At 44.3% G+C, this 22,497-nt stretch overlaps 1 protein-coding gene across 1 annotated transcript in view; it reads left to right on the forward strand.

The window, feature by feature from the left end:
* The first annotated feature begins 2,159 nt into the window (after positions 1 to 2,159).
* Positions 2,160 to 22,497, forward strand: part of cxxc4 (CXXC finger 4) — a 29,706-nt gene continuing 9,368 nt past the window's right edge. Inside the window, exons 1-2 of the mRNA XM_019862705.1 lie at positions 2,160 to 3,033; positions 4,309 to 5,260. Coding sequence (XP_019718264.1) covers positions 4,436 to 5,260 — 825 coding nt within the window. The 5' untranslated portion in view covers positions 2,160 to 3,033; positions 4,309 to 4,435. The remainder of the gene's footprint in view (positions 3,034 to 4,308; positions 5,261 to 22,497) is intronic.

Genomic DNA, 22,497 nt, shown 5'->3' on the forward strand with positions numbered 1-22,497 from the left:
CTGCTCCATACAAATTGAGGTACAGTGTTTCCTTGTGTATTAGAGTTTTGGGAGGGGGGGGGGGGGGGGGGTTAGCCTATCCCCCTTATTTGTTGAAAAACAAAATTTTGTGCTGTTTTTCTGCTCAGGCCAAAAGCATCGAAAGTCTTGCTTTGTGCCACAATACCTATGCTGAAAGGTGTTTTGGAGCTTTATTTAGAAAAACAAAATAGTGGTTCACCACCATCTTGTGGCATCTGTCGGCAATTACAAACATTTATGGGACGTGGGGCTAGGGGGTTATTTTGACTGTTCTCTGCAGGGCTTGGTCCTTCTCCCTCGCAAATAGTGGGTGAGCGCTCTACACACAAACTGATTTTTCAAGTCTTTGTGTGTGTGAGATCCACGATTAAGACACCAAAAGTGAGCCGTCAATAAGTGGATTGTCGTATGTTACACAAAATATGAGTTTATTTTCTGTTTACCTCCACCACTTGTGCTGACATTTTCATTTGCAGTCAGTTACCTGGACCAAAGGTGTACCGTCTCCAAATCTGGATCACTTCCCCTGGCAATCGTTGTCATGTGGTGTAGTGCTCCTCCAGTATGCGTGTACTATTTTATCGGTGACAAAATATAACAGTGTTGCATTAGACCGGTGGAGTAGTTGAATGATTACAGCAGTATCCGGTTCACAGAACTTCCCAACACCTCGTGACAATGAAAGGCTGAACAACTCTGACCTCGAAACGCGAGCTGCCAGAGCTACTGCCCCCTACTCAGGCTGACCCGCATTTACAGTAACAAGGGGGCAGTCTGACTCATGAACTGCACAAGGTCTCTGTCAAATCTTCTCATGTCCTCCATTTATGGTGCAGTGCTGATCCTAAGGTTTATGCAAGTCCACTATTAAAAAAAACAAAAATTGGCAACACCATTTCGAGCATGTAAATGAGTCTGTGTACCCTGCTCCACCGTATTGGCCCGAATATAAGACGGCCCTGATTATAAGACGACCCCCTCTTTTTCAAGACTCAAGTTTGAAAAAAGACTTTTTGAACACCAAATTAATTTTTATACAGAAAATAATTACAGTACATCTGAAACAAATGATTATAACAATATATTTGAGACAAAAAGCATGTATTTTCCTCATTCAAATCTTAATATCTGAACATTTAAATATGTAAACTAAAGTGCAATCACATTCGTCAATGAATGGCTTCTGATTTTTGAAATGTAAATTACATCATAACTTCTCAGCTGCCGGTTAACCTGGCCGATCTCCGACCCACTTTTCTCCAGATTGTCGCTATGTTTCTCCATTTTCTGTTATCTCTTCTATTATTTTCCTCTCTTTTCTTTCTTACCGCTATTTTTTATTTTTCTTCTTCGTGCTACCGCTATTTTCATTTTTATTTTTCGTGGCAGGGGTTCACTTTGGCCTGGGTAGTCAAGTTCAGCATTCGCTTCATTGATATCTGGCGCCATCTAGCGTTGTGAATGGGGATAAAGCATTCGCTTCAATGATATCTGGCGCCATCTAACGTCGTGAATGGGTATAATGTCTCGACCCCGAATATAAGACGACCCCCAGTTTTTCAGTCTTATTTCAATGCAAAAAAACACCGTCTTATATTCGGGCCAATACGGTAATATGTTCCACGTGGAAATGCAATGCCTCTGTACAGTAGCGTTACATGCAAAAAAAAAAAAAAAAAATCAGAAATGGGATTAATTTACAATGTGATGTCATGTATTGCGATGCACTGTAGCGTCAATTTTCTTTCAACATCTATATCGGGCTGTCGTTGAATCGTGATGCTATGTCGTCAAAATATTGTGATGCGATCTCGATATTCGACACTTGCTGACATTCTCGTCATACATGATTCATGTCAATCCTCTTGGTGCAACAGCTCTCCAAAATGAGATCACTTCTCCTTAACTGCAGTTTAATGACCAGATCTAATCTGATTCCGGTCTTAGTTTTGGGAATGGATATTTACGAGCTAATTCCATTTTTTTCCTTAGAATTGAGTGATTCAATATTTTTCTCCATCTCCTTTGTCTAAAAATATGACCGTGACTGACTACCATATTTTTTTTCTTGGTTTCTTTTTGTGTTTCTTAATGCCATCTGAATCATTTCTTGATTTTTTTTCGACAAATTTAATCTACCGAATGAACATCCTCTGAGACTGGCGATGTCAACATTTTTGCCAGGAGTTTGTATTCAAGGGTTTGACTCTTCTCTGAACTTAACATGCGTGTTTTGGGAATCTGTGAAGAAGTGGGAGACTGCCACACAGCGAGAGCTTCATCTTAGAGTTGGACCCAGACGCTCAAAATCGTGGGGCAGACTCCTCCCCACCAGTCCACCGTACCGCCTCTGTAGCCCGTCCTTATAATTAAATTATTATAGATAAAAATAATCCAACGTGCAGGTGCTTATATATGCCCCTGCTTGCGTTGAGCCAGCCTCCCTTCTCCACCCCCCACCCCCTGCGTGTTTCTATAGTAATTTCCAGCCAATGATCAGTAGGTGTCCGCATCTCCGCGTCCTCACCTCAGCACCAATCAGCCACACACAGCGACAAGCAGCGGCGGCGGAGCCAGCGAGCAGTCAGGCAGGCAGGCGGAGAGACGCGCTCATACACACTCCACAAAGCCCGGGATCAGGACGCACAGCAACTCCCACTCCTCCAACGAGCCCGTCGTTATTTTGAACAGGGGGGCTGGACAAAAACACGGTTTCTGCACTTTTTCTTTTTTTTTTTTCTTTTTCTTTTTTTTTTTTTTTTTTTTGTTTTTGGTCTTTTTGGAATCAAAGTCACTACCAACAAGAAGATGGCTCTTTTGTTTTGAGCGCGTTTTGGAGTCTGAGCGTCTCTTCTTCTGTTTTTCTTTCCCCCCTCCCTCCAACCCCCACCCCAGTCCTCCTTTCTTCTTTTACCACCTCCACGCTGCGCTCCACGCATCTCTCGGCGGTAATGTGCGCGTGCACAGCCGCAGGCTGCTAACGCCTCGGGAGCTTCTCGCAACGGGAACCTGGTAGGTAGCTGAAACCACCTTCCTATCCTGCTCCTCACTTTAAAAGCGTGCTACGTCTTTTCATCCTGCGTGCTTCCGTATATGTGGCTGTCAAAAGTGACCCGGGCAATATGAGTCATTATAATTGATTATTTTTTGACACTTTATTCGGATATGACCTTTTGTTTTTGTAAGCTGAAGTATTTTCTCCAGAGCTCCACGTATGCGCTGGATGTTTCCGTTCCTCCAAAGTTTGTTCACAGGCTGGAAATCGATGACAGCTAGACTTGATTGCCTTTGGGCCCGGCGTGTTCTGCTCCATGGGTGAATTGATTAAGTAATGATCACCCCGAGGAGGGCTGATCATTCGGCTCAAGGGGGGGTTCTGTTTACTGTGTTGGCTGCGGGTTTTGCACGTCTTGTCAGTGTTAAAAAAAAAAAAATTCCATATGTGCAAATTGTGCGCTTTTGACAAAAAGTCTCTATTTCTGATCATTAGAAATCAAATCCAACTGGCGAGATGATAACCTGTCAGTATTTCCCGCCGTATCGAGCCCTTTTGTACCCTCCACGTGGTGATTGTAATGCATTTTGGAGATTTAGAGCCATGCAAGTGATTCGAATCGCCTTTTAGTGTCCCGGCAATGGATCAGATTTGCCAATTAAGAGGGGAGGCACAGAGGGGGGTACTGGAAAAAAAAAAAAAGGTAATGGAAGTAGGGCTGCATGTGTCTAATGGGGCTTTTATCTGTGGAAACCAAATCCAGACAGACTGGGGTGTGAGATAGAGGAAATGAAGCACACACACACACACACACACACACACACACACACACACACAAAGTGGGTGACACTAGTTGGTCCATGCTCTGGATGCAAATTCTCGAGTGGCTTTTGGTGTTATGTCGTTAGGGAAATGTACCAGGTGATCTTTTCGAGGCCGGGCAAAGGAGCATTTTGATGCACGGATGCTCGTCTTGGCTTCTGGAGAGTAGTTTTATTTCGAAAAGGTTTAAGTTCCAGGCATGAGGTAAGGACATGTGCTTTGTGGCTACTTGTGTCTTCTAATATGGATATTTGATGAAAAACGTTTATCATTTTCGAATATGTTTCAAGAAAACAGCACCGTTAAACCCTTGGAATTATGGTCATGGTTTTCCTTCACCATTGTAGTGACGATGAGGATCAGGCCCGACTAGTTTGCGCTGGCTCTGTTTGCATACACATAAATGTGAACTGATTACGTTGGAATAAAAATGTGACGTGTAATTGTTGGTCCTTTCTTCCCGCTTGTAGCGCCAGACAAGATAGTTCAGGATGGTACAACGCTGTTGGTAAGCAGCTGGAGTTCGACAAAGGCCGGAGTCACCTCGCTCGGACCCCCTCCTTCGTCCTTTAAACGCCGACAAGCCCTCCCTCAGCCATGGCGAACCTAAGCAGCGCGCTTTGCATCGAAAATGGACAAAACGCGGACGTGTCGCTCTTACAAAAGGATAATCTTCAAGACGGTGGATTAAGCCAGCTTTTGGATTATAACGCCGAAATGGAAAGGTACCGCTCTTTTGCAAACTTTTACAAAACCAACGGGGCCTTCCCGCAGGCGGCCAAGATCGCTCGCATCACGACGCCCATTTTCCCCAGCGCCAGGATCGGCATGTCCCCTTGGAACTGTGATAACGCCATGCTTTGGGGGAGGAAATCGGCGGCAATAAACCCTAATAGGACCAGCATGCATAGAAATGACTCCCAGAGGCCGGGTAAGCCTGGCGTGCCGCCAGAGACGCTGCAAATGGCAAATAATAATTTCCTCTCTACCTTATCCCCCGAACACTGCAGACCTTTAGCGGGAGAATGCATGAACAAGCTGAAATGCGGCGCTGCCGAAGCAGAGATAATGAATCTCCCCGAACGCGTTGGAACTTTTTCAGCGATTCCGGCTTTAGGGGGCATCTCATTACCTCCCGGGGTCATCGTCATGACAGCCCTTCACTCCCCCGCAGCCTCGGCAGCCGTTACAGACAGTGCGTTTCAAATTGCCAATCTGGCAGACTGCCCACAGAATAATTCCTCGGCATCCAGTGGAAACCCGGCAAAGAAGAAGAGGAAAAGGTGTGGGGTCTGCGCGCCCTGCAGGCGGCTAATCAACTGCGGTGTCTGCAGCAGTTGTCGGAACCGCAAAACGGGCCACCAGATCTGCAAGTTTCGGAAATGTGAGGAGCTGAAGAAGAAGCCGGGCTCGTCGCTGGAGGTGAGAACCCGGGGGCTCGGCTTCCCCGTTTTTTTTTTTTGTGATTATCCCAGTGCGCTCCGAAGCATTAACCTTTTCATCCAATCACGTTCTAAGCCCTCGAAAATTGTTTCCATGCCCACCCATGCCTGAACATCCCCCCGGCTTCTCAAATCTGCCTACCCGCCTAGCCTAATTGGCAGTAATTAGGGGTGTTTGTGCGAAGCGCAAGCTGAGCTTGGCTCAGACACCCCTAATTGCTGCCAGTCAGACTGGGGCTGGAACATATCCGAACAACCCAGCGCTTGGCTCGCCTCCAAGCGGGGCTGGGAAATGGTTTTCAGCAGAGAGCTATCCCTCTCGGCACCCGGTCATTTTAACCAATTATGGAAACCGTCTCCGGACGGAGAGAATCAATATCCCGCAAAGCCTCGGCCTCCTCCGACCACGGAGAGACGCCGAAAGCGATGGCAGGACTGCTGATGGCATTTCTCAAAACACCTCCCTTCTCCAGCCCATTTGCTTCCGCTGAACAAACTATATTTGGGTGTCAAGCCACACGACATACCCCATGAATGTCTGTTTGTGGTTCATTTTGGCTTCAATTTGGTCACCGGTTTAAGTCGGCGCTTTGGTTGTCACCAATAAAACAGAAACAACAAGAAAAGACCAACTCCATCGTGGAGCAAAAGCTTTTCTCCCAATTTGATGTCGAAGTTGTTTTGGCAGATTTTGAAACACTTGATCAAGTCCAGCTGGTTCTTGGTATACGGGACAGACTTGTGTTCCGAAATCACAGGCCTAAATTCTGAATTTCTAGGTCAGGTGGAATGTGGCTTCATTTGTCACTAAGTTGGGCTAATTCGGTCGTCAGTTTGTCCGAAAAAAAAGCAACTTTTCGGGCCACAAAAATACCAATCAAATCAAAAAACAGCAACAAAAAAAAAAAAGGGAAATGTTCTCATCTTTTTGTTTACTCATCATCAGGAACCACAAAATACACAACCAAGGACCTCCTCTTCAGAGTCTTGGTTATGTGCATTCGACATCATTTGTCATACTCATCGAGTTGTTAGGCTCTCTTATGATTTTACGATTGGCTGGCACGGCTTTCAAAGCTCCCGGTCTCATAACAGGGCTCAACGTGAATGACGGCGGAATTTGATGATTACACTTTGACATCATCGAATGAATTTGACAACGGGACGTGTTCTCATTGATCAATCTCATTGAAGCTTTTTTTTTTGGAGCCTAGTCTTCAAGTCAGGGTGACCACATAGCTGGGCTGTAGGCACACTTTTAGGAGCAAATGATCATCTCTCGCATTCAACTTCTCTCTTAGTGGCCAAAGGGAAAAAAAAAAAAACAAAACCCCCAAAAAGTGTCAAACTCCGGTGGACAATAAAAAGACAGCAGAAGTAGCACGATAACAATAATTACGTCCAATGGCCGACACTATCCAACACCCGCCTGTGCAGCGAGTGTTCATGATGTGTTCAAGGGGAGCTTCAGAGAAATGTTGGCTGAAAAGAGCGTGTGACTCTGCATGTTTTTTTTTTTTAAATGTATTTATTTTTTTTTTCCAAGTTCAAAAAGTTTCTGGTGTAGGGATTGAAGGTTTTTAGGTCTCGCCGACTCCCTCCCCTAATTACGCCCCTGCAGGTACGCCATGGAAAATATTGATCCTGAAATGAAACTCAAGGTTTTCTGGGGAAAAAAAAAAAAAAAAAACCTCTACTCATTGATGTTTAAACATTTCTTTGGAATAGTAAATCCAGATTAGACAGACAGATTTTTTTTTTTTAACCACAAAAGTCAATCATCTCAAAAAAAAAAAAAAAAAAAAAAGACAAGATCAGAAGAGGTTTGCTTCTCTTGAATCTGCTGTAAACGCAGCACCTAAGCTGATGACTTCCCTCGGCAGAAAGTTGTTTCACTTTACCGTGCTGTGATGTTTACATGCATCACATAGTTCAAAGTGGCACCGAGGTTTATGCCTGACAATAAAATGTTCCTCTCGTGGGTTACAGCTTGCAATTTTTACATCACATAGGTGGCAATCGGAAGCTTGTGTACAAACAGGTGTCTCAAACAGATGTCCGAGAAGTCAGTGTGACTTTGTTTTTGTTTTTTGTTTTTTTAATGTACGGGTACACTCGCCAAAACAAAACCACACTTGCTTTTAAAAGCAACCTTTGTAAAGTTCGCTAATTCTGATGATGGACTCCGATGACGGTAATTACACTTACGAGCCTTACGTTTACGGAAATGTGTTGCGATGTCTAGACTGGCAACGGTGGGGAAATCCTTTTGTGGGTTCAAATGTTCTGCGGCTTTTTATATCATTTCTTTTAAGGTGTTATTCATGGCCCGAGCACCAAGCGGCGCGAATGCGCTCTTGGATTTGCTTCTTCAGACAAATGAATATTTTTTAGTGGCCTCACCGTGGCTGAAAAAAAAGTTTTTGAATGTACGTGTGTCCTGGTGAAAATTGATGTTGGAGTCTCAAATATAATGTTCAACAAGCCATTCGTATCAGTGCTGTCTGGAAAATTTGGAGAGAAAAAAAATTAGCGGCCCAAATCTAGCTTCGCCAGTCAACACAAAATCGTGTCGGCATGTTTCGTCATGACAGGACGAAGGAAAATCTCAAAATCCCCATGTACGAAATTCAAATCTAAACATAACATTTTAGTTCAAAGCCTCGCATTTTTTGTGAATTCCAAGGCTGCTTTTAGTCCGGATTTCAGCAGAATGAGCCGGAACCGGCAGCAGGTATCCTCGACTGATTTCCAATGTTAAACTGATGTGGGCAGAGTATTGTGCCATGCCCCTCACGAATAGCCACGAGACACGCACTCAATGTAAAATCCACTGTAAACAAGCCAATGTGAGCCACGGTTGCTATGTTGTTAGCATGTCTTAACCATGTTGCAAAGTTTCAAAACACTAAATGTTACCGATTTGATGCTTTGTTTCATGAGCTGTCCAATTCATTCTTTTTAACTGGATTTGCTGACCGGAGTAAAATAATCCTCCCAAGAAAACTATAACCGCTAGGCTGCTGTGTGTGACAGACTTGAGTGACATATGAGTGTGATTGTGCGAGCACGGCAATCAAAGACATACTCTTTGGTCACACCTTCTGCCACAAAAGTCTCCGATAGGCTATTCTAGTTGCAGCGGGACAAGTTTCGTCATTCCTGGTCCCGCTTTAAAATTCTTGAAACAAGTTCCATTTTTATTGCAGAAGGATACTCTCGCACCGGAGATTGTAGAAATGGTTCACCAGACACAGAATAAAGCTCCTCCCATGCCCTCTCAATCCCCAGACCGCAACCTCATTGAAAACCCGTCGAGTGAGTTTAAGAGGAGAGTGCCGAGGGGAGCGCCCAAGGCGCCGGGTGATTTATAAAGATCGTGGAATAGTCAGTGGTTGTCTATTCACTCTTGTGTATATAGTGTCAGTCCAAAGTTTAGAAACACCCTCTCATTCTGTAACCCTAACCGCAAACTCTTAAAGTATCAGTTAATCAATCATACAAAAGCAATTTTGTCAAGTGCGCCTATAATATGTGGAGTCCCCAACACTGACACAGTGCCTCAAAACTTAGTCATTGACCCTTTCAGGGACAGCGGTCACGACAGTCTATCATGTTATCAGATTACAGGTTATCAATATTGTCGCATGAAAGGGTTAAAAGCCCCCAAAAAAGAAATCAAATGACATTAGGCCCTAAAACCAGTTTCCCCGCATTCAACTCCCATGCACGAAATCTCAGAAAATCATCCATTTTGGTTCGAAGCAGCCATTTTGAACATCTTCCTGGGCTTGTATTTTGAGCAACATCTACCGGGCGGGGCGTTTGCCCAAATGAGCACCACGCAGAAGCAGGTGCTATGGCCCGGTCATCTTGTCTTGCAGCTTTAATTGTTTTCACGATTGGGCGGCGCCGGGTTGGATCGAATGGTTTCGGGGGCAGTAAGTTGCTCATGCGTCGTCTAAAAAGAGCATCACCCTGTCTTGTCAGAAATATTTACAGTTGACTGATTTTCTGGCGCCAGACGAGACGAAGGAAGCAAACTGCTCCTGCCAAGAGTGACAAACTGTTCAGCAGCCACGCTCTGGCTAAATACCCAAAGACACACAAACCTTCTTGCCTCACCTACCTCGTTGCCTTGCGAGCGATGATAAGCGACTGGCAGCCGGTTAGATTTGGCTGTCAGCATTTCCCACACATGGGAATCGCCCTGAACTAATTATATCTTAAGCAGCGGTTGGAAAAATGCAAATCAGAATTTTACTCACACCCCTGAAATCGGAGAGCCAATTTAATCTAATACCCCCTTTAATTTAGCGCGCTAATGCAAGGCCCTCGAGAGTTGCCCCGTGTCACCGCCGCAGCGTTCGTCGGCACGCCCCTCTCTCGTTTTTACTCCTCTGCGCTAGCAGGATGGATTAGCCTGGCAGAGGAATCTCATCTAACCCTATCGTTTCCTGCGCAGCTATACCGTCGCTTTGGCTCAAAGGTCTATCGTTATCTTTGTACGCGCGATCGCCACGCGCGGCGGCGTTCGCTTCGGTTTACCTCGACTTTGCGTGTCGATGGAGTCTCATGGATCACGCCGCAGCTGTCGCTTGAATGTTAAATACCCTTTTGGCTGTTTGTTTTGGCATGATGGTCCAAATGGCCCGAGCTTTGGTTGTGCTACACATGGCCATTAAAATTTCAAAACCAACTTTCCCCCATTGGAATTAATGGAAAAATCGAATCTGTTTCACTACAGTGTCACTGTAGTAAAACTGGCAGCGGTTTAAGAACATTTTATTTGCCCATTGGCCATCATTTTTTTAATGAGGCTGTGCGACACTCAAGCCGTTCTCCGTCATGGCTAGCTCGCTAAGGAGCTCGTGCTAACAACTCACGCTAGCAGTTGACTCCGCTTTTAGTAAACTGAGCATGCCCACCCACGCGTGCAACGTGACTTTGTATTGTATAGGTGAATTGCAAAAAAAAAAAAAAAAAAAAAGCAAAGCACGGCTCCTGGAATGTTTGCTGAAATTAGATCTCGGGAGATAAATTTTGGTGCATTTGAGGCTTCGCTTTCAATTTTGCCGGTTTGTTTGTGATTTTTTTTTTTTTTGGTTTGTTTTTTTTTTTTTTTACTTTTGTTAATGTTAAAAATGTCATACTAGAAATATTTAGTGTGCATAAATGTCAACATTAATGACATTGGCTTTTAAAAAGTCCAAATACTTTTTTACATGAAGAGCAAATCTGAGTTAACCTGAAAAATGAGATGCCCCCTCATCAAACATGATGATCCAAAAGAGTGTCAAGTACAGTTAACTGACCCATAAATTGTATTCAAATGTAAATGACATCTTTTGTTCGGTGCGTGGGTGGGTTTTTTGGTTTTGTTTTGTTTTGCAATCCGTGCTTCTGGACGCATCCTTTGCCTGACCGATGGCGTCAGGTGGTAACGGGCCTGCCCACACCAAACGACAATTTAAATTCAACCTTCAGTCGCACTTTGAAGGTTACGCGTTGCATGCATAATTTATTTGTTTTTCAAGGTTTTTAGCTTGTGAGTGACGCTGGCAGACCTGGATGTGCTCCAGCGGAAATGCAAAAAGCTGCCTCTTATTAATTTCCAAATGGATTTTTTTTGGGGGGGAGGGGGGGGATAGAAATTGATTCCATAGGCAGCTTGGATGGATGGATGGACAGACTTCATTCACCCACAAAGGAAATTTGCTCTCTCTCTCTCTCCCCCTCTCTTTCTTTTTCTCTCTTTCTCTCTCTCCCTCTCCTTATATATATATATATATATAGTTTTTTTTGTTTTTACGTAAAATCTAATTAGGTCCTAATTCCAGTGAGCGGAATAAGTGTTGCCTCTCACGTCTTGGAACCGAACGTTGACGGCAAGGACAAAGCCCAAACATTCAGTTGCAGAGAATTCAACCTCTGTTTTAAACGAGCAAAATGTCAAAGGCCGGCAGCATCGAGTCACGCTCGTGGAAAATGCACAGAATCCAAATCCACCCCACCCCACCCCCACTACCTCCCATCCCAGCGGGTTCCTTTGTGTCATGTTGATATGACGACGTGAAATGAGCGCCACGTGAAGGTGGCACGTCTGCACGGAAGCCTTTTTGCTTCCTGTGGGGGAAAAGGAAAAAAAAAAAAGAAAGAAATGATAGGAAAAGCGGGACCTTGAGGAAAATAGCTGAGATTCAGCCTCTTAATGAGAGCGAGGGCGACGACGGCAGCGGCGGCGGGCCAGGTCTAATTTGTTGTAGGTGTGCTCGGAATAGATAAAGACCAATCTGTAGCCTTCGCCACCCCTCCTCCTCCTCCTCCTCCCCCTCCGCCTCCTTTCCCCGAACCTTTACCTCCCCCATTGGCCGATAACACTGAGTGCTCCCAGCCAATCTCCGTGGGTAGAGGCAAAAACTGCACACGGAAAAAAGCCTGAGGGAGAGAAGTCGGCCTTTAGATTTTTGTACTTAGCGGGTTTATTCAAGCTTTAAAACAGCAGATTAATTTGGACTGAGCGCGCACGAGGTGAGGGGGACGCGGCGGTGAGCATCTCAACCTAAAGGGCAACCTTAAGCCCCTGTCAAGACAATAGGATTTCGCTGTCACGTCACCAGGATGCATTAATTAAACGCGTAGCCCCCCCTCCACCCCCTCCGAGCGGATGTTCTGTCAGCTTTCCATGGGTGGCAAGAAAGCTGTCGTCCTCAGGCGAGCCCCAACGCCTTTAAAGAATTCACCCCTTTTTACCACCGCTGCCAATTAGGGACAAAGCGTAATCGGAGGCGTCTGGATGATGCCCTCACATTACGTGGCCCGTCGCCTCGCTCTGCCCTTGTGTGATTTAACATCCCTGCTTCAGTGGTGACATAGAAGTCATTGTCATTGTCTTTATGAGGGGGAGAGAGTGAGAAAGAGTGGGGGCGGTAGGGATGTGGGGAGCGATTTGGGGGGAGCAAGCCCGGGCCGAGGACGGACAAGCGTGAAAAGAGCAGGTGCGGCGAGGACGTTAATGTGTGGCGCTTTTAAAATTTAAACAGACGGCGGTAAATTATTGATGCCGACTCCGGCGGAGAAGTTAAAAGGTATCTCGTCATTACCGAGGGGCGAGAGAAAAAAAATAATAAAAGCCTCGGGTGAACGCACGGCAACATCTCGCGGAAACAAAGTGTTTTAATACTCCTCAAAACGTGATTGGCTTGTTTTGGATCGACACGTTCTTTGGAGGTTTTCATCATCAATTTGGAAATAAGGGTCACTCTACCCAAACATTCATTTTAGCATCTTACAGGACAATAAACCTGCGCTATTCATGGGGAATAGCAACTAATATTTGCTGCAGATTGCAAAAAAAAAATTATAATAATAATTAAAATTGCCTCTGTTAATAGTTTAAATCCTAAATGAACCCTGTTATCGCTAAAACACTTGGATATCATTTAAAATTCATCTTACAACATTACCCTTAAAAATGGTTTATGGATTATTTGCTTTTGGGGCAAGAAAATGCACAGGAAGGGCTTGGGAACATGCACATGTGGGGAAGACTCGCCATAACCTTCCGCTGGCAGGAACGGAGAAGCTCTGCTCTTCCCTGACATGGACGGTGCAAAGTCAAACGGGTCTTTCATAAGTCGAACAACGGGTGGGGGTGGGTGGGGTTGCTTGGGAGACGACAGACAATCATCTCTGAATCCTCAAAGTTGCTGAGAGTAACAGACGGTTCATTTGTTATGCGAGGCAATAATGTGACATCATCTTTAGTGGACATCTCTATGCGATGAGGAGATCAAGGAGCCCTGTCTCATTCCTCAAAATATTTCTACCTCCTCCTGTCTCGCTCCCCTGCCATTCTGAAATGAGCCACGACAGATTATTTTCTTCCATAAACATCGTAGCACGTGGCGTGGTTTCCTTTGTGCTTGTCATTCGGCGTCTTGTGTGCATGCGCGTTACATCACGAACGCGTTCCCTTCACATTACAAGTCGCGTTTGTTTTTGTCATGAGAAGGAGTATATGAGAAAAAAAAATGGGATTTAACCAAAACAAAATCTGAAATGGGCATTGTTGCGTGAACGTAGCCTCATGAATTGAAACCGATTGTCCTTTGGATTCACGGTTTAAATAAATAATAAAAATGATAATAATAATGCATCACTTTTATGTCGCACGTTTTGGGGACACTCAAAGACGCTTCACAGTGTCGACATTATTCATGCACTCACGTATTCATGCTCTGGTGGTGGTAAACTACGTTCTGTTGCCACAGCTGCCCTGGGGCAGGCTGACGAAGCGAGGCTGCCGGTATGCGCCGACGGCCCCTCCAACCACCACCAAACATTCACACCCAGCCGTAAACCGGTGTGAGTGACACTGGAGGCAAAGGTGGGTGAAGTGTCTTGCCCAAGGACACAACGACACATGACTCGGTCACAGTGGGATTCGAACAGCCAACCCTTCAGTTACTGGATGGCCCATTCTACCTCTTGAAACCTTGACAGTTAAAAAATAAAATAAAAAATGTTCTGCAGGTTTTTTTTTTTTTTTCCTCAAAACAGCCAGTCCAGTACAAAATAATTGTAAATATAGAAATGCTCATAACGGTTTAAAATTTTTTTTTAAGTTTTTCCAAACTTAGCTGGCCGGTGCTTGGGGCTGCAGTGGCAGGGTGATAATTGCGTGCAGCTGGTTGCACTCACGAGCCGCGAGGTTGGAGTGCTTCCTTTTTCCACCTCTGTTAAAATTCAGTGCCATAGAGAAAAAGGGCGAGACAAAACACAACTATGGACTGTGCCAGAATCGATACGGTATAACATGTTCGAGAGACGTGTACATGGCGAGCTGCCGAACAAGCGCCAGATATGAATGGGGAGATACGGCAGGCCTCTTTTGTGCCGCATGCCACGAGGACCAATAAACGCCTCTCCCGAAATAAACACCTGCTTTTAGAACAACAGGACTTGCGCATAGAAACACAAAATCTCCTGTTTTCTAATCGCTGGCCATCAGCATCCCTGGCCTCCAACCTGACTGAAGCATTTGTTTAAAATGGACGCCTCCCCCCCGAATAAATGCGTCCTACAAACGATACAGCAATTCAAGATGCAACAAGGTACAACAATTCAGTGAAATAGTGGAGGAAAGCTTTTACCGTGATTTCTATTTCAATTAAGCCTGACCATATTTCCCTAAACTGTGGCAATGACCTTAACGTGCCACTTACTTTTTCTGCTTGGAAAAATAAATGCCTCTTCCCAAATCAATATGTCCTTAAAAAAAACAAAAAACAAAAAAAAAACAACTGTACTCGTGGGTAGAAATGGAAAATCCTCATCATCCAATCAACCAACATTAACTTTCCGAACCCTCCATCCTTATATGAGCACAAAATAGATGCCTGGCTCCAATAGTTAGTACAACAATGAGGGATTTCTTCAAATAAGGACCTCTGTCTCGATTTGTCACTTGGACGGAAAACTGCCTCTCCTCAAATAAGCACAAGAGTCTCACCCTTTCATGCACCTTGTAACCTGATGACATGAGACGCTGTCCACTGTAGTAGCCGCTGTCCCTCAAAGGGTTAAAAATTCACCAAATCAACCGACGTCAGCGCGCCTCGCCTCCAACCTTACTCAAGAAATCGCACAAATTGACGGTTCACCCAAATATCCCCGTAAAATAATTTGAGAGAATATCCACGCCAAGGTTTTCTGTTGCTTTCTAATTCCGCTCTTCCGCACCCGAATAGGCTTCATTGGACGGATTCTAGCGACGGGTGAGTTTGTTGGTTCAAAGGACGACGCCGTGCTGAGGTGAAAGTGAAATCCGTGAGTGACAGCCGGAGACGGCGATATAAATCGGCCAATGTGGGCTTTTTTTTTCTTTTCCCCCCGCGTCTCCGTTTCTGCAAGTCAAATCCTCGCATGCCGCCACCTCCTCTATTGTGGCTCCGCTCGCACATTATGAATATTTCATGGCAAGCATCTGACACCATGCCCAGAACGATATTTCACATTTTTTTTTCTTCCCCCCCTCTTACCCTTCCCCCACTTCTCCCACACTCCCTGACAGAAAGCCCGAGGTTAGAAAGCGTCACTGAGGTGTGAAGTGGGGCTGTGCCCCCCCCCCCCCCCCCCCCCGGGCAAAGGATAGGATTTACGATGGATGATCATCAGGTGGACATTTTCCTTCCCCTTTTCTCTTCTTTTGTCTCCCACTGCTGATGAACTATTAAGATGTTCACAGTTTGTTGTCGCTCGTCACAAGATGTTTGCTCGAGCAGTGTAAGATTTCAGCAACGACTGGGGAACCCCCCCCCCCCCCCCCCCCCCCCAACATCAGATGAGGTGAAATGACTCAGCACGGGAAGGAAGTTCTTATCTTACTCCCGCTTTAGCTACCGTTGCCTCAAAAGAAGCCCAGAAGTGCTACTAGCTAGCTTGACATCACCCGCTTAGGTGTGAAATGCATTGTCACTCATTATCGAAGGTGGTTTGCATCATCTGAGCCTGAATACATCCCCTTGCCCCCTTAAATAAACATGAATAATTGATGCACCCCTTAAAATTGTTTACAATTGCATACATTCATAATTTAAACTGTAATTGATTCCAAAATATCATCATTTCAAACTCAAATAATCCGGAAGTCCTGTGTGGAGTTTGCATGTTCTCTCCGGGCCTGCGTGGGTTTTCTCCGGGTACTCCGGTTTCCTCCCACATTCCAAAAACATGCACAGCAGGCTGATTGAACACTCAAAATTGTCCCTCGGTGTCATTGCGAGCGTGGATGGTTGTTAGTCTCTGTGTGCCCTGCGATTGGCTGGCAACCGGTTCAGGGTGTCCCTACTGCCTACTGCCCGAAGACAGCTGGGATAGGCTCCAGTATGCCCCGCAACCGTTGTGAGGATAAAGCGGATCGGAAAATGGATGGATGGATCATCCGAAAATAAATGGCTTCGAGCAGAATCAGTTCAGAAAAAGTGTGCACGTAAATGCACAGCCCCCTGGGGTGAAGACTGTCTGTAACTTCCACTAGCGACCCAGGCTAAACTTAGCTCGTCCTCGACATATGGTAATATTAGTCTCTGAGTCGAGTTGTATCATTTCGACATATTGCCTTGGGGGATCGAATCCTCTTTAGATGGGGCTTTGACCTCCTCTCATGCCATTTGAGAGCATAACAGAAAAAGTATCAAAACTGCAAATAAGTGAGTTTTCAGAAAATGGAGAATGAATTTCAAAAATGCCATTTACATTTGCGAATATGAAGGGTGAATACAATATTTTTTTTAATGCTACGTTAGTGTCTAATAATGGCAATGTTTTAAAAAAAAGGTTATTTTATACATTTATTTCACATCCCATTTAATTAATTTGATCCTATTTTGTCAGAGTCAATTTATCGCTCGCAGTTTTTCATTTCATTATAAACGTCATTAACTCGGTTCCTTCTTCCAGTTTTATCATTTGCATTTTGTCCTGAATCTAACCGTGACCTTAAAACCTATTGTATTGAACCGTGATTTATTTATTTTTTTTGTAACCTTTACCGTTCCACCCCAAGTAATTAACTTCTTTTTACATTTGTGACACCGTTAATGTTAACAGCGGCGTCATAAACGCTCTGAGTGTTTTATTGTCGTAATTAGGCGTGGGCCGGGTTCAGATTCTGATGGTACGATAACCTTGAGCAAACATCGCACGGTTTCACTCTGTTGTAAGATTGCGGTTATAGCTATATGCATAACAGTATCCTTTCGAAATGTTTCGCTCATGAACTCACTTTTCCCCATGAGAAAGACTATTTTTTTTGTAACAAGTGCACCATAATGGGTCATCCTGCACTGTTTGTGCTTAGCAAAGAGCCTAATTGATCGTGTTCTAACCCAAATGTAGCCTGATTGTTTTTTAATGGTCCCCTGATTGTATTCTGCGCCTTTTCTCACATTTTAAATGAATCACAATTCAAAATGCCAATGTCAATCATCTATCATCATCTTAGAAATAATTGTTCGCTCTTTATTGGGTCCAGTATTTGGTCACCTGTAAATGGTCCGACCGTTTCAAACATTTCCTCTTACAATCGTACGAACCGAAAATGAGAGAAACGCGGCGGCACACGTCAAAGCATCAAGTACACTTACACAACCAACGCCAAGACAATACCAAAAATATTACAAAATTACATTAGGTAAAAATACAAATTTGCTTTTTCATCAGGTACACTTGATAGTCCAAATATAATGAAAGTTACTTCAAATTAAAAGTACAATGCAAAAAAAAAAAAACAAAAAAAATCAAAAATATTAGGGGACATTTAGAAAAAAATATAAAGATAGCGATAAAAAAATGCAAACTTAGCCAAGAATTTGTTGTCCAACATATCTAAATGTTCCAAAATTCCAACTTATTAGAAATTTGGAAAACCAAACTGTATTTGTACAGGAAAATAAAATAAGTGCCTTAAGATAAGAAGAAAGAAAACCTCTATTAGTCTCGCAATGGAGAAATTCCCATTAAGATAAATTAAGAATATTGGTGAAAAAAATACAAATGATACAATACTTTAACCAATATTTGTGTCCTACTAAAAAAATAATAAAAATATTTTTTACAAAAAAATACAAAATATTACCCAAATACCTTGCTTTAAAAAAATATATAAAATTAGGAGACATAAAATATTTTGCACAAAAATATTAGTCGTCCACAAATACTGGTTATCTTTGCCACGTTCTTGTTGTCTTCTACTATTTGCATCTTCTTTCTCCGTTTTTGATTTCATCTTCTGCTGCGCACTAAATGGTGACGGCAAAAAACTGCGACGACTCTCAAAAATGCTTCATACAGTATTAATGGTCATTAAAAATTGAAACTGTAATACTCACTGTTTTATTTTAATCACGTTTTTTTTGGGGTAACCACGAATCGTTTCTTCCCTTGGAGCTGTCCAGAGAGCTACGCAGGAAATAATATTCCAACTTCTGCTTGAATTGAATAGCAATTGGGAGATCGAGTGCCGATAAAGATTCCACTTGAGCTGTTTGTCGTCACCAAGTCTAACCTAAATATTATGTTGATTTACAGTAAATATGCGGCGTTGTGCGTAAAGTCCCTCTGAGATCCACCGCTCCCACACAGATGCTGAGAAATCTGCTCCAAACAAGGCGGCCCCGCTCCTGCTTTTGCATTTCAATTTAGCATTTCACACAAGTTGCGGCGCGTCGCCTCGCTGTGAGCTTCGTTGCACCCACGCGGCTTCTCGCTGCTCCCGTTCGCTGTTCAAAGGCCTGCGACTTGGCTGGGAAATTGGGGATTTCCATCGTGGATCCCTCGGGTATCGAAACATCTGACGCATGTCCGGCATGTCTTTTCACCTTTTCTGCACTCAGAATTGATGTCCTGACCTCGCGGTGGCGGGCCGTGCATTTGGTACCTGGGCGTCCAGAGGGATCTGGATGGTAGATGGTAAATGGGCTCTCACTTATAGAACACTTTTCTACCTTTGGTGTACTCAAAGCGCTTTTCCTCGTTGACCTACTGATGACGCAGCATGCACTCTAAGGCGCTTTGGATTATAAAGCGCTCCTTCAATGAATGGACTATTTTGAAACAGTTTTCACATATAGCGCGCTGTGCATTCGAAGGCACATCGAATAGAAGCTATAATAGTGGCTGCGGTTGCGCTATGGATCCACTAGATGGTGCTACGCAAAAGGGAATACAATACAATACAATAACTGAATGCTTTTACGCGTGCCTAATCGTGCGGAAAATACGGTAACTTCATGTGGGAAGTTCAATTTTTTTTTAAACAGCTCTGTTTTTAAAAGAAACTCCTATTATTTAAATATGTCACATGCCAAATTTCCCCGAGTAAACCATCACAAACAAAAACAAATGTTTGTTACAGATCATAACTTTTGAAAGCAATCGCTATCCAGCAGACATCTTACTTTTATGTAACCGAAATCGCTATCGGGCTCAGTACCACAAAGCGCGCATGTGGTTTGCAGCCACTGTATACAGTGTGAGTGCACATGCGAGCCAGTATCTCGCTTCCTGCACTCGACCCCAGCAAGGCTCTTATCTGCTCCGAAAGCTCCGTTTTATGGTAAATGGGCTATCACTTGGATAGCGCTTTTCTACCTCGGGTACTCAAAGCGCTTCACGCTGTTACCTCATTCATCGACCGGTGACGCAGCACAGAGAGCAACTTTGGGGTTCAGTATCCTGCTCAAGGGCACATCGACATGGTTGCATTGGCCGGGGGTCGAACCGCCAACCACCAACCTCCGGGTTGGGAAACGACAACTCGATCACTGAGCCATGCCGCCCCAATTTAGCAAACTTAATTCCCCCCCCCCCACATTGGAAATTTAGAAACCATCACTTTTGCAAAAATACACGCAACTCTTTCGCTTACATATTAATACATACAATATTTAGCTAATAATATGATAAAGACAATGAAATAAAATACATCAGCATCACCAGTGATGCTGATTATTAACAGGACACACCATGTGTGCGGTTTGCTGCTCAAACTTCAGAAGACAGTAAAAATTGTGCTTTGGCCCTGTGGTGAGAAATTTGATATTTGGCTGGATGAAGGGGAAGTCAAGTCAAACATTTTCTTTACAATATATTCCATGCGGCTCCACGAGTCTAAACACGGCATTCTGATTAATATTGCGTTTGTGGAATCTGAATTAAGCAGCAAAATCCACCTGTGATTAATCCTTCTCCGAGGGCGGCCATTTTGCCTCTTGTTGTCGATTGAAAATGACATCACAGTTGCTCAGGGCTCAGGTAAGGACCAAACATGGCTCAAGCTTGCGAACATCACATGACCAAAGACAGTAAACAGGATGGGAAAGTAAAATGAAATATTCTGTATTATTGTAAATACAAATTTTTGACTTGACTTCCCCTTTTCAAAAACAATTCCATCGCAAACATAGTTTAAATTATATCATGACCACGGGCAGATTAGATTCACATGGCAACACGTACACTGTAATCTGATATTGAAAAAAAAAAGTGCAGCCAAGAGAAATGCTACGAAATAATCAGCGAAGACTGTTGCAAATAACTTCATACAATTTCACGGAAGAAATATTTGAATTATGTCAATGTAGGTCAGTGCTTCTGATAGAGAAACTCTTACTTGCCCCGTCTGTCACCTCATCACGCTTCCCTATTGCTGTTTTTTTCCCCTTAAAATCTCACCTGTAAGGCGTACGTGTCGGCGTCGACCTTATTAGGTTTTCTCCCGGAGGAATTAGCTTTCCGAGCGGCCTCGCCTGAGATGCCCCCGTCGGACAAGGGTGCTTATATAAAGCTAATTGAAATGGAGGCGGGCGCCGACAGGAAGGTGATCTTGACTGCAGACGGCTGCCTCTGACCCAAGGGTGCGTCGGGCCCAGGCTCCCATCTGTGTGGGAAGGGATTTTCCTCGCGTGACAAATTGAAGCGTCGTGGTGTCTGCGAGCCCGTCTCCCAGAAATGACATTCCGCATGCCTTCCCCCTGTGATGTTTGGAATTAGACGCACGCACATTAGCGTCCCCGGCTCCTCGAGCCTAGCTGGCAAATATCCCCGAGATTTTAACGGTAAACTCCTACAGAGGCACATGACAAGCAGACGGATCTCGTGGCTACACCTCAGCTGGTGATGTCATGTATCCAGCAGGTGTTTCGCCTTTAGCTGCTGATGGAGAACATCTGCCCTGACATCAGCGACTCAGCTGTGTCCGTAGCGGGGAACAGATGTATTTTCATGACGCCCAAATAAGGTGAACCCCTGCATATTCGTGGTTCGGTATTTGTGAATTTGCCTATTCACGGATTTTTGGGGGTATACCCATTCACTGGTATTTGCCCCCCCCCCCAAAAAAATCTCACCGAGTTGCTGTTTTTGTTTTTAGGCCAAAGCCATGTCTAATCAAACATAAATTGTCCAAGCAAAAGCGCCAAAGCAGGCAAAAATAGAGCCACCCCTACTGGCAGACCAAATACCGTCAGTTTCCGCATTATAAGGCGCTTTGGAGAATAAGGCGCACCTTCAATGAATGGCCTATTTTAAAATTGTTTTCATATATCGGGCGCACCGCATTATAAGGCGCATAGTGTAGAAGCTACAATAGTGGCTGTCATTGCGTTATGCATCCACTAGATGGAGCTACACTGAAGGGAATACAATACAATACAGCCTTATTTTTTTTATAGCGCTTTCACAACCGCTGCAGCTGTAACAAAGCGCTTTACAGAACATTTCAAATACTACGTCCACGAAATCAGACTATTGATCAATATATAAGGCCCATCGGATTATAAGGCGCACTGTCGGATTTTGAGAAAATTGGATGCTTTTAGGTGCGCCTTATAGCGCTGCAAATACGGGACAATAACTCTTACGTAAAACTTGTTGAAAACAAAGATTTTATTTCAGAAATCAACAAGTGCCATCTGGATTTTACGGCAGCTGCCGTCATCTCCCCTGGAGCCAATCACAAACCCATAAATTTGAATATGATATTCACAGTGATCGCTTTTTTTTTGTATTGTTTTGCCTCAGGTTAACTGCATGAAACAGTCCAAGCCCTGTTGATTGCTGACATTTTCAGACATATCCGCTCCGCGACCACCATTAGACCGGCAAACATTCGGGCGTAGAAATTGCTGACAAACGTTCCCGCTCAGGTGGTGCATACAGTACATGCTCCTTCGACAAAAAAAAAAAAAAGAATTCTTTTTTTCTTTTTTTGGGGTCGGTGTTTAGTATGTCTGTGTCTGTACCAAAGGGACCAGTTAGTTGGGGACCAGCGCTTTACACCATTGTTATGCACATCCGCTCCTACGTGCGCCTTATAAAATACTTGTCTGACACTGACGTCACCGTCAAGTACATTGGCTGTTCGCGAGCGGAGCCATGCTGACCTCGGCCTTCCGGCAGCTCGTCGCCATATGGTCCATCTGCACGTCGGCAATATTTTGGCAAGAGTCTTTGCGAAGGTCAAAAAACATCAAGTCAGGGGACGCTGCTGGAATTGCACCGAGGCTAATTGCTTTCTCCTTCATTCATCTCGAGCTCGCCTGCTCTCTCTCGCTCTCTCTCTCTCCTTCCTCCCACGGAATTTAGTAATCAGCTTTAGGATGTTTCGGAGATGGAGATGGATTTGGTTTTCCTCCGCTGCCCTCCACCCCCCCC

The sequence above is a fragment of the Hippocampus comes genome, unplaced genomic scaffold (genome assembly GCF_001891065.2).
Source record: "Hippocampus comes isolate QL1 unplaced genomic scaffold, H_comes_QL1_v1.1 scaffold7, whole genome shotgun sequence".
Lineage (NCBI taxonomy): Eukaryota > Metazoa > Chordata > Actinopteri > Syngnathiformes > Syngnathidae > Hippocampus > Hippocampus comes.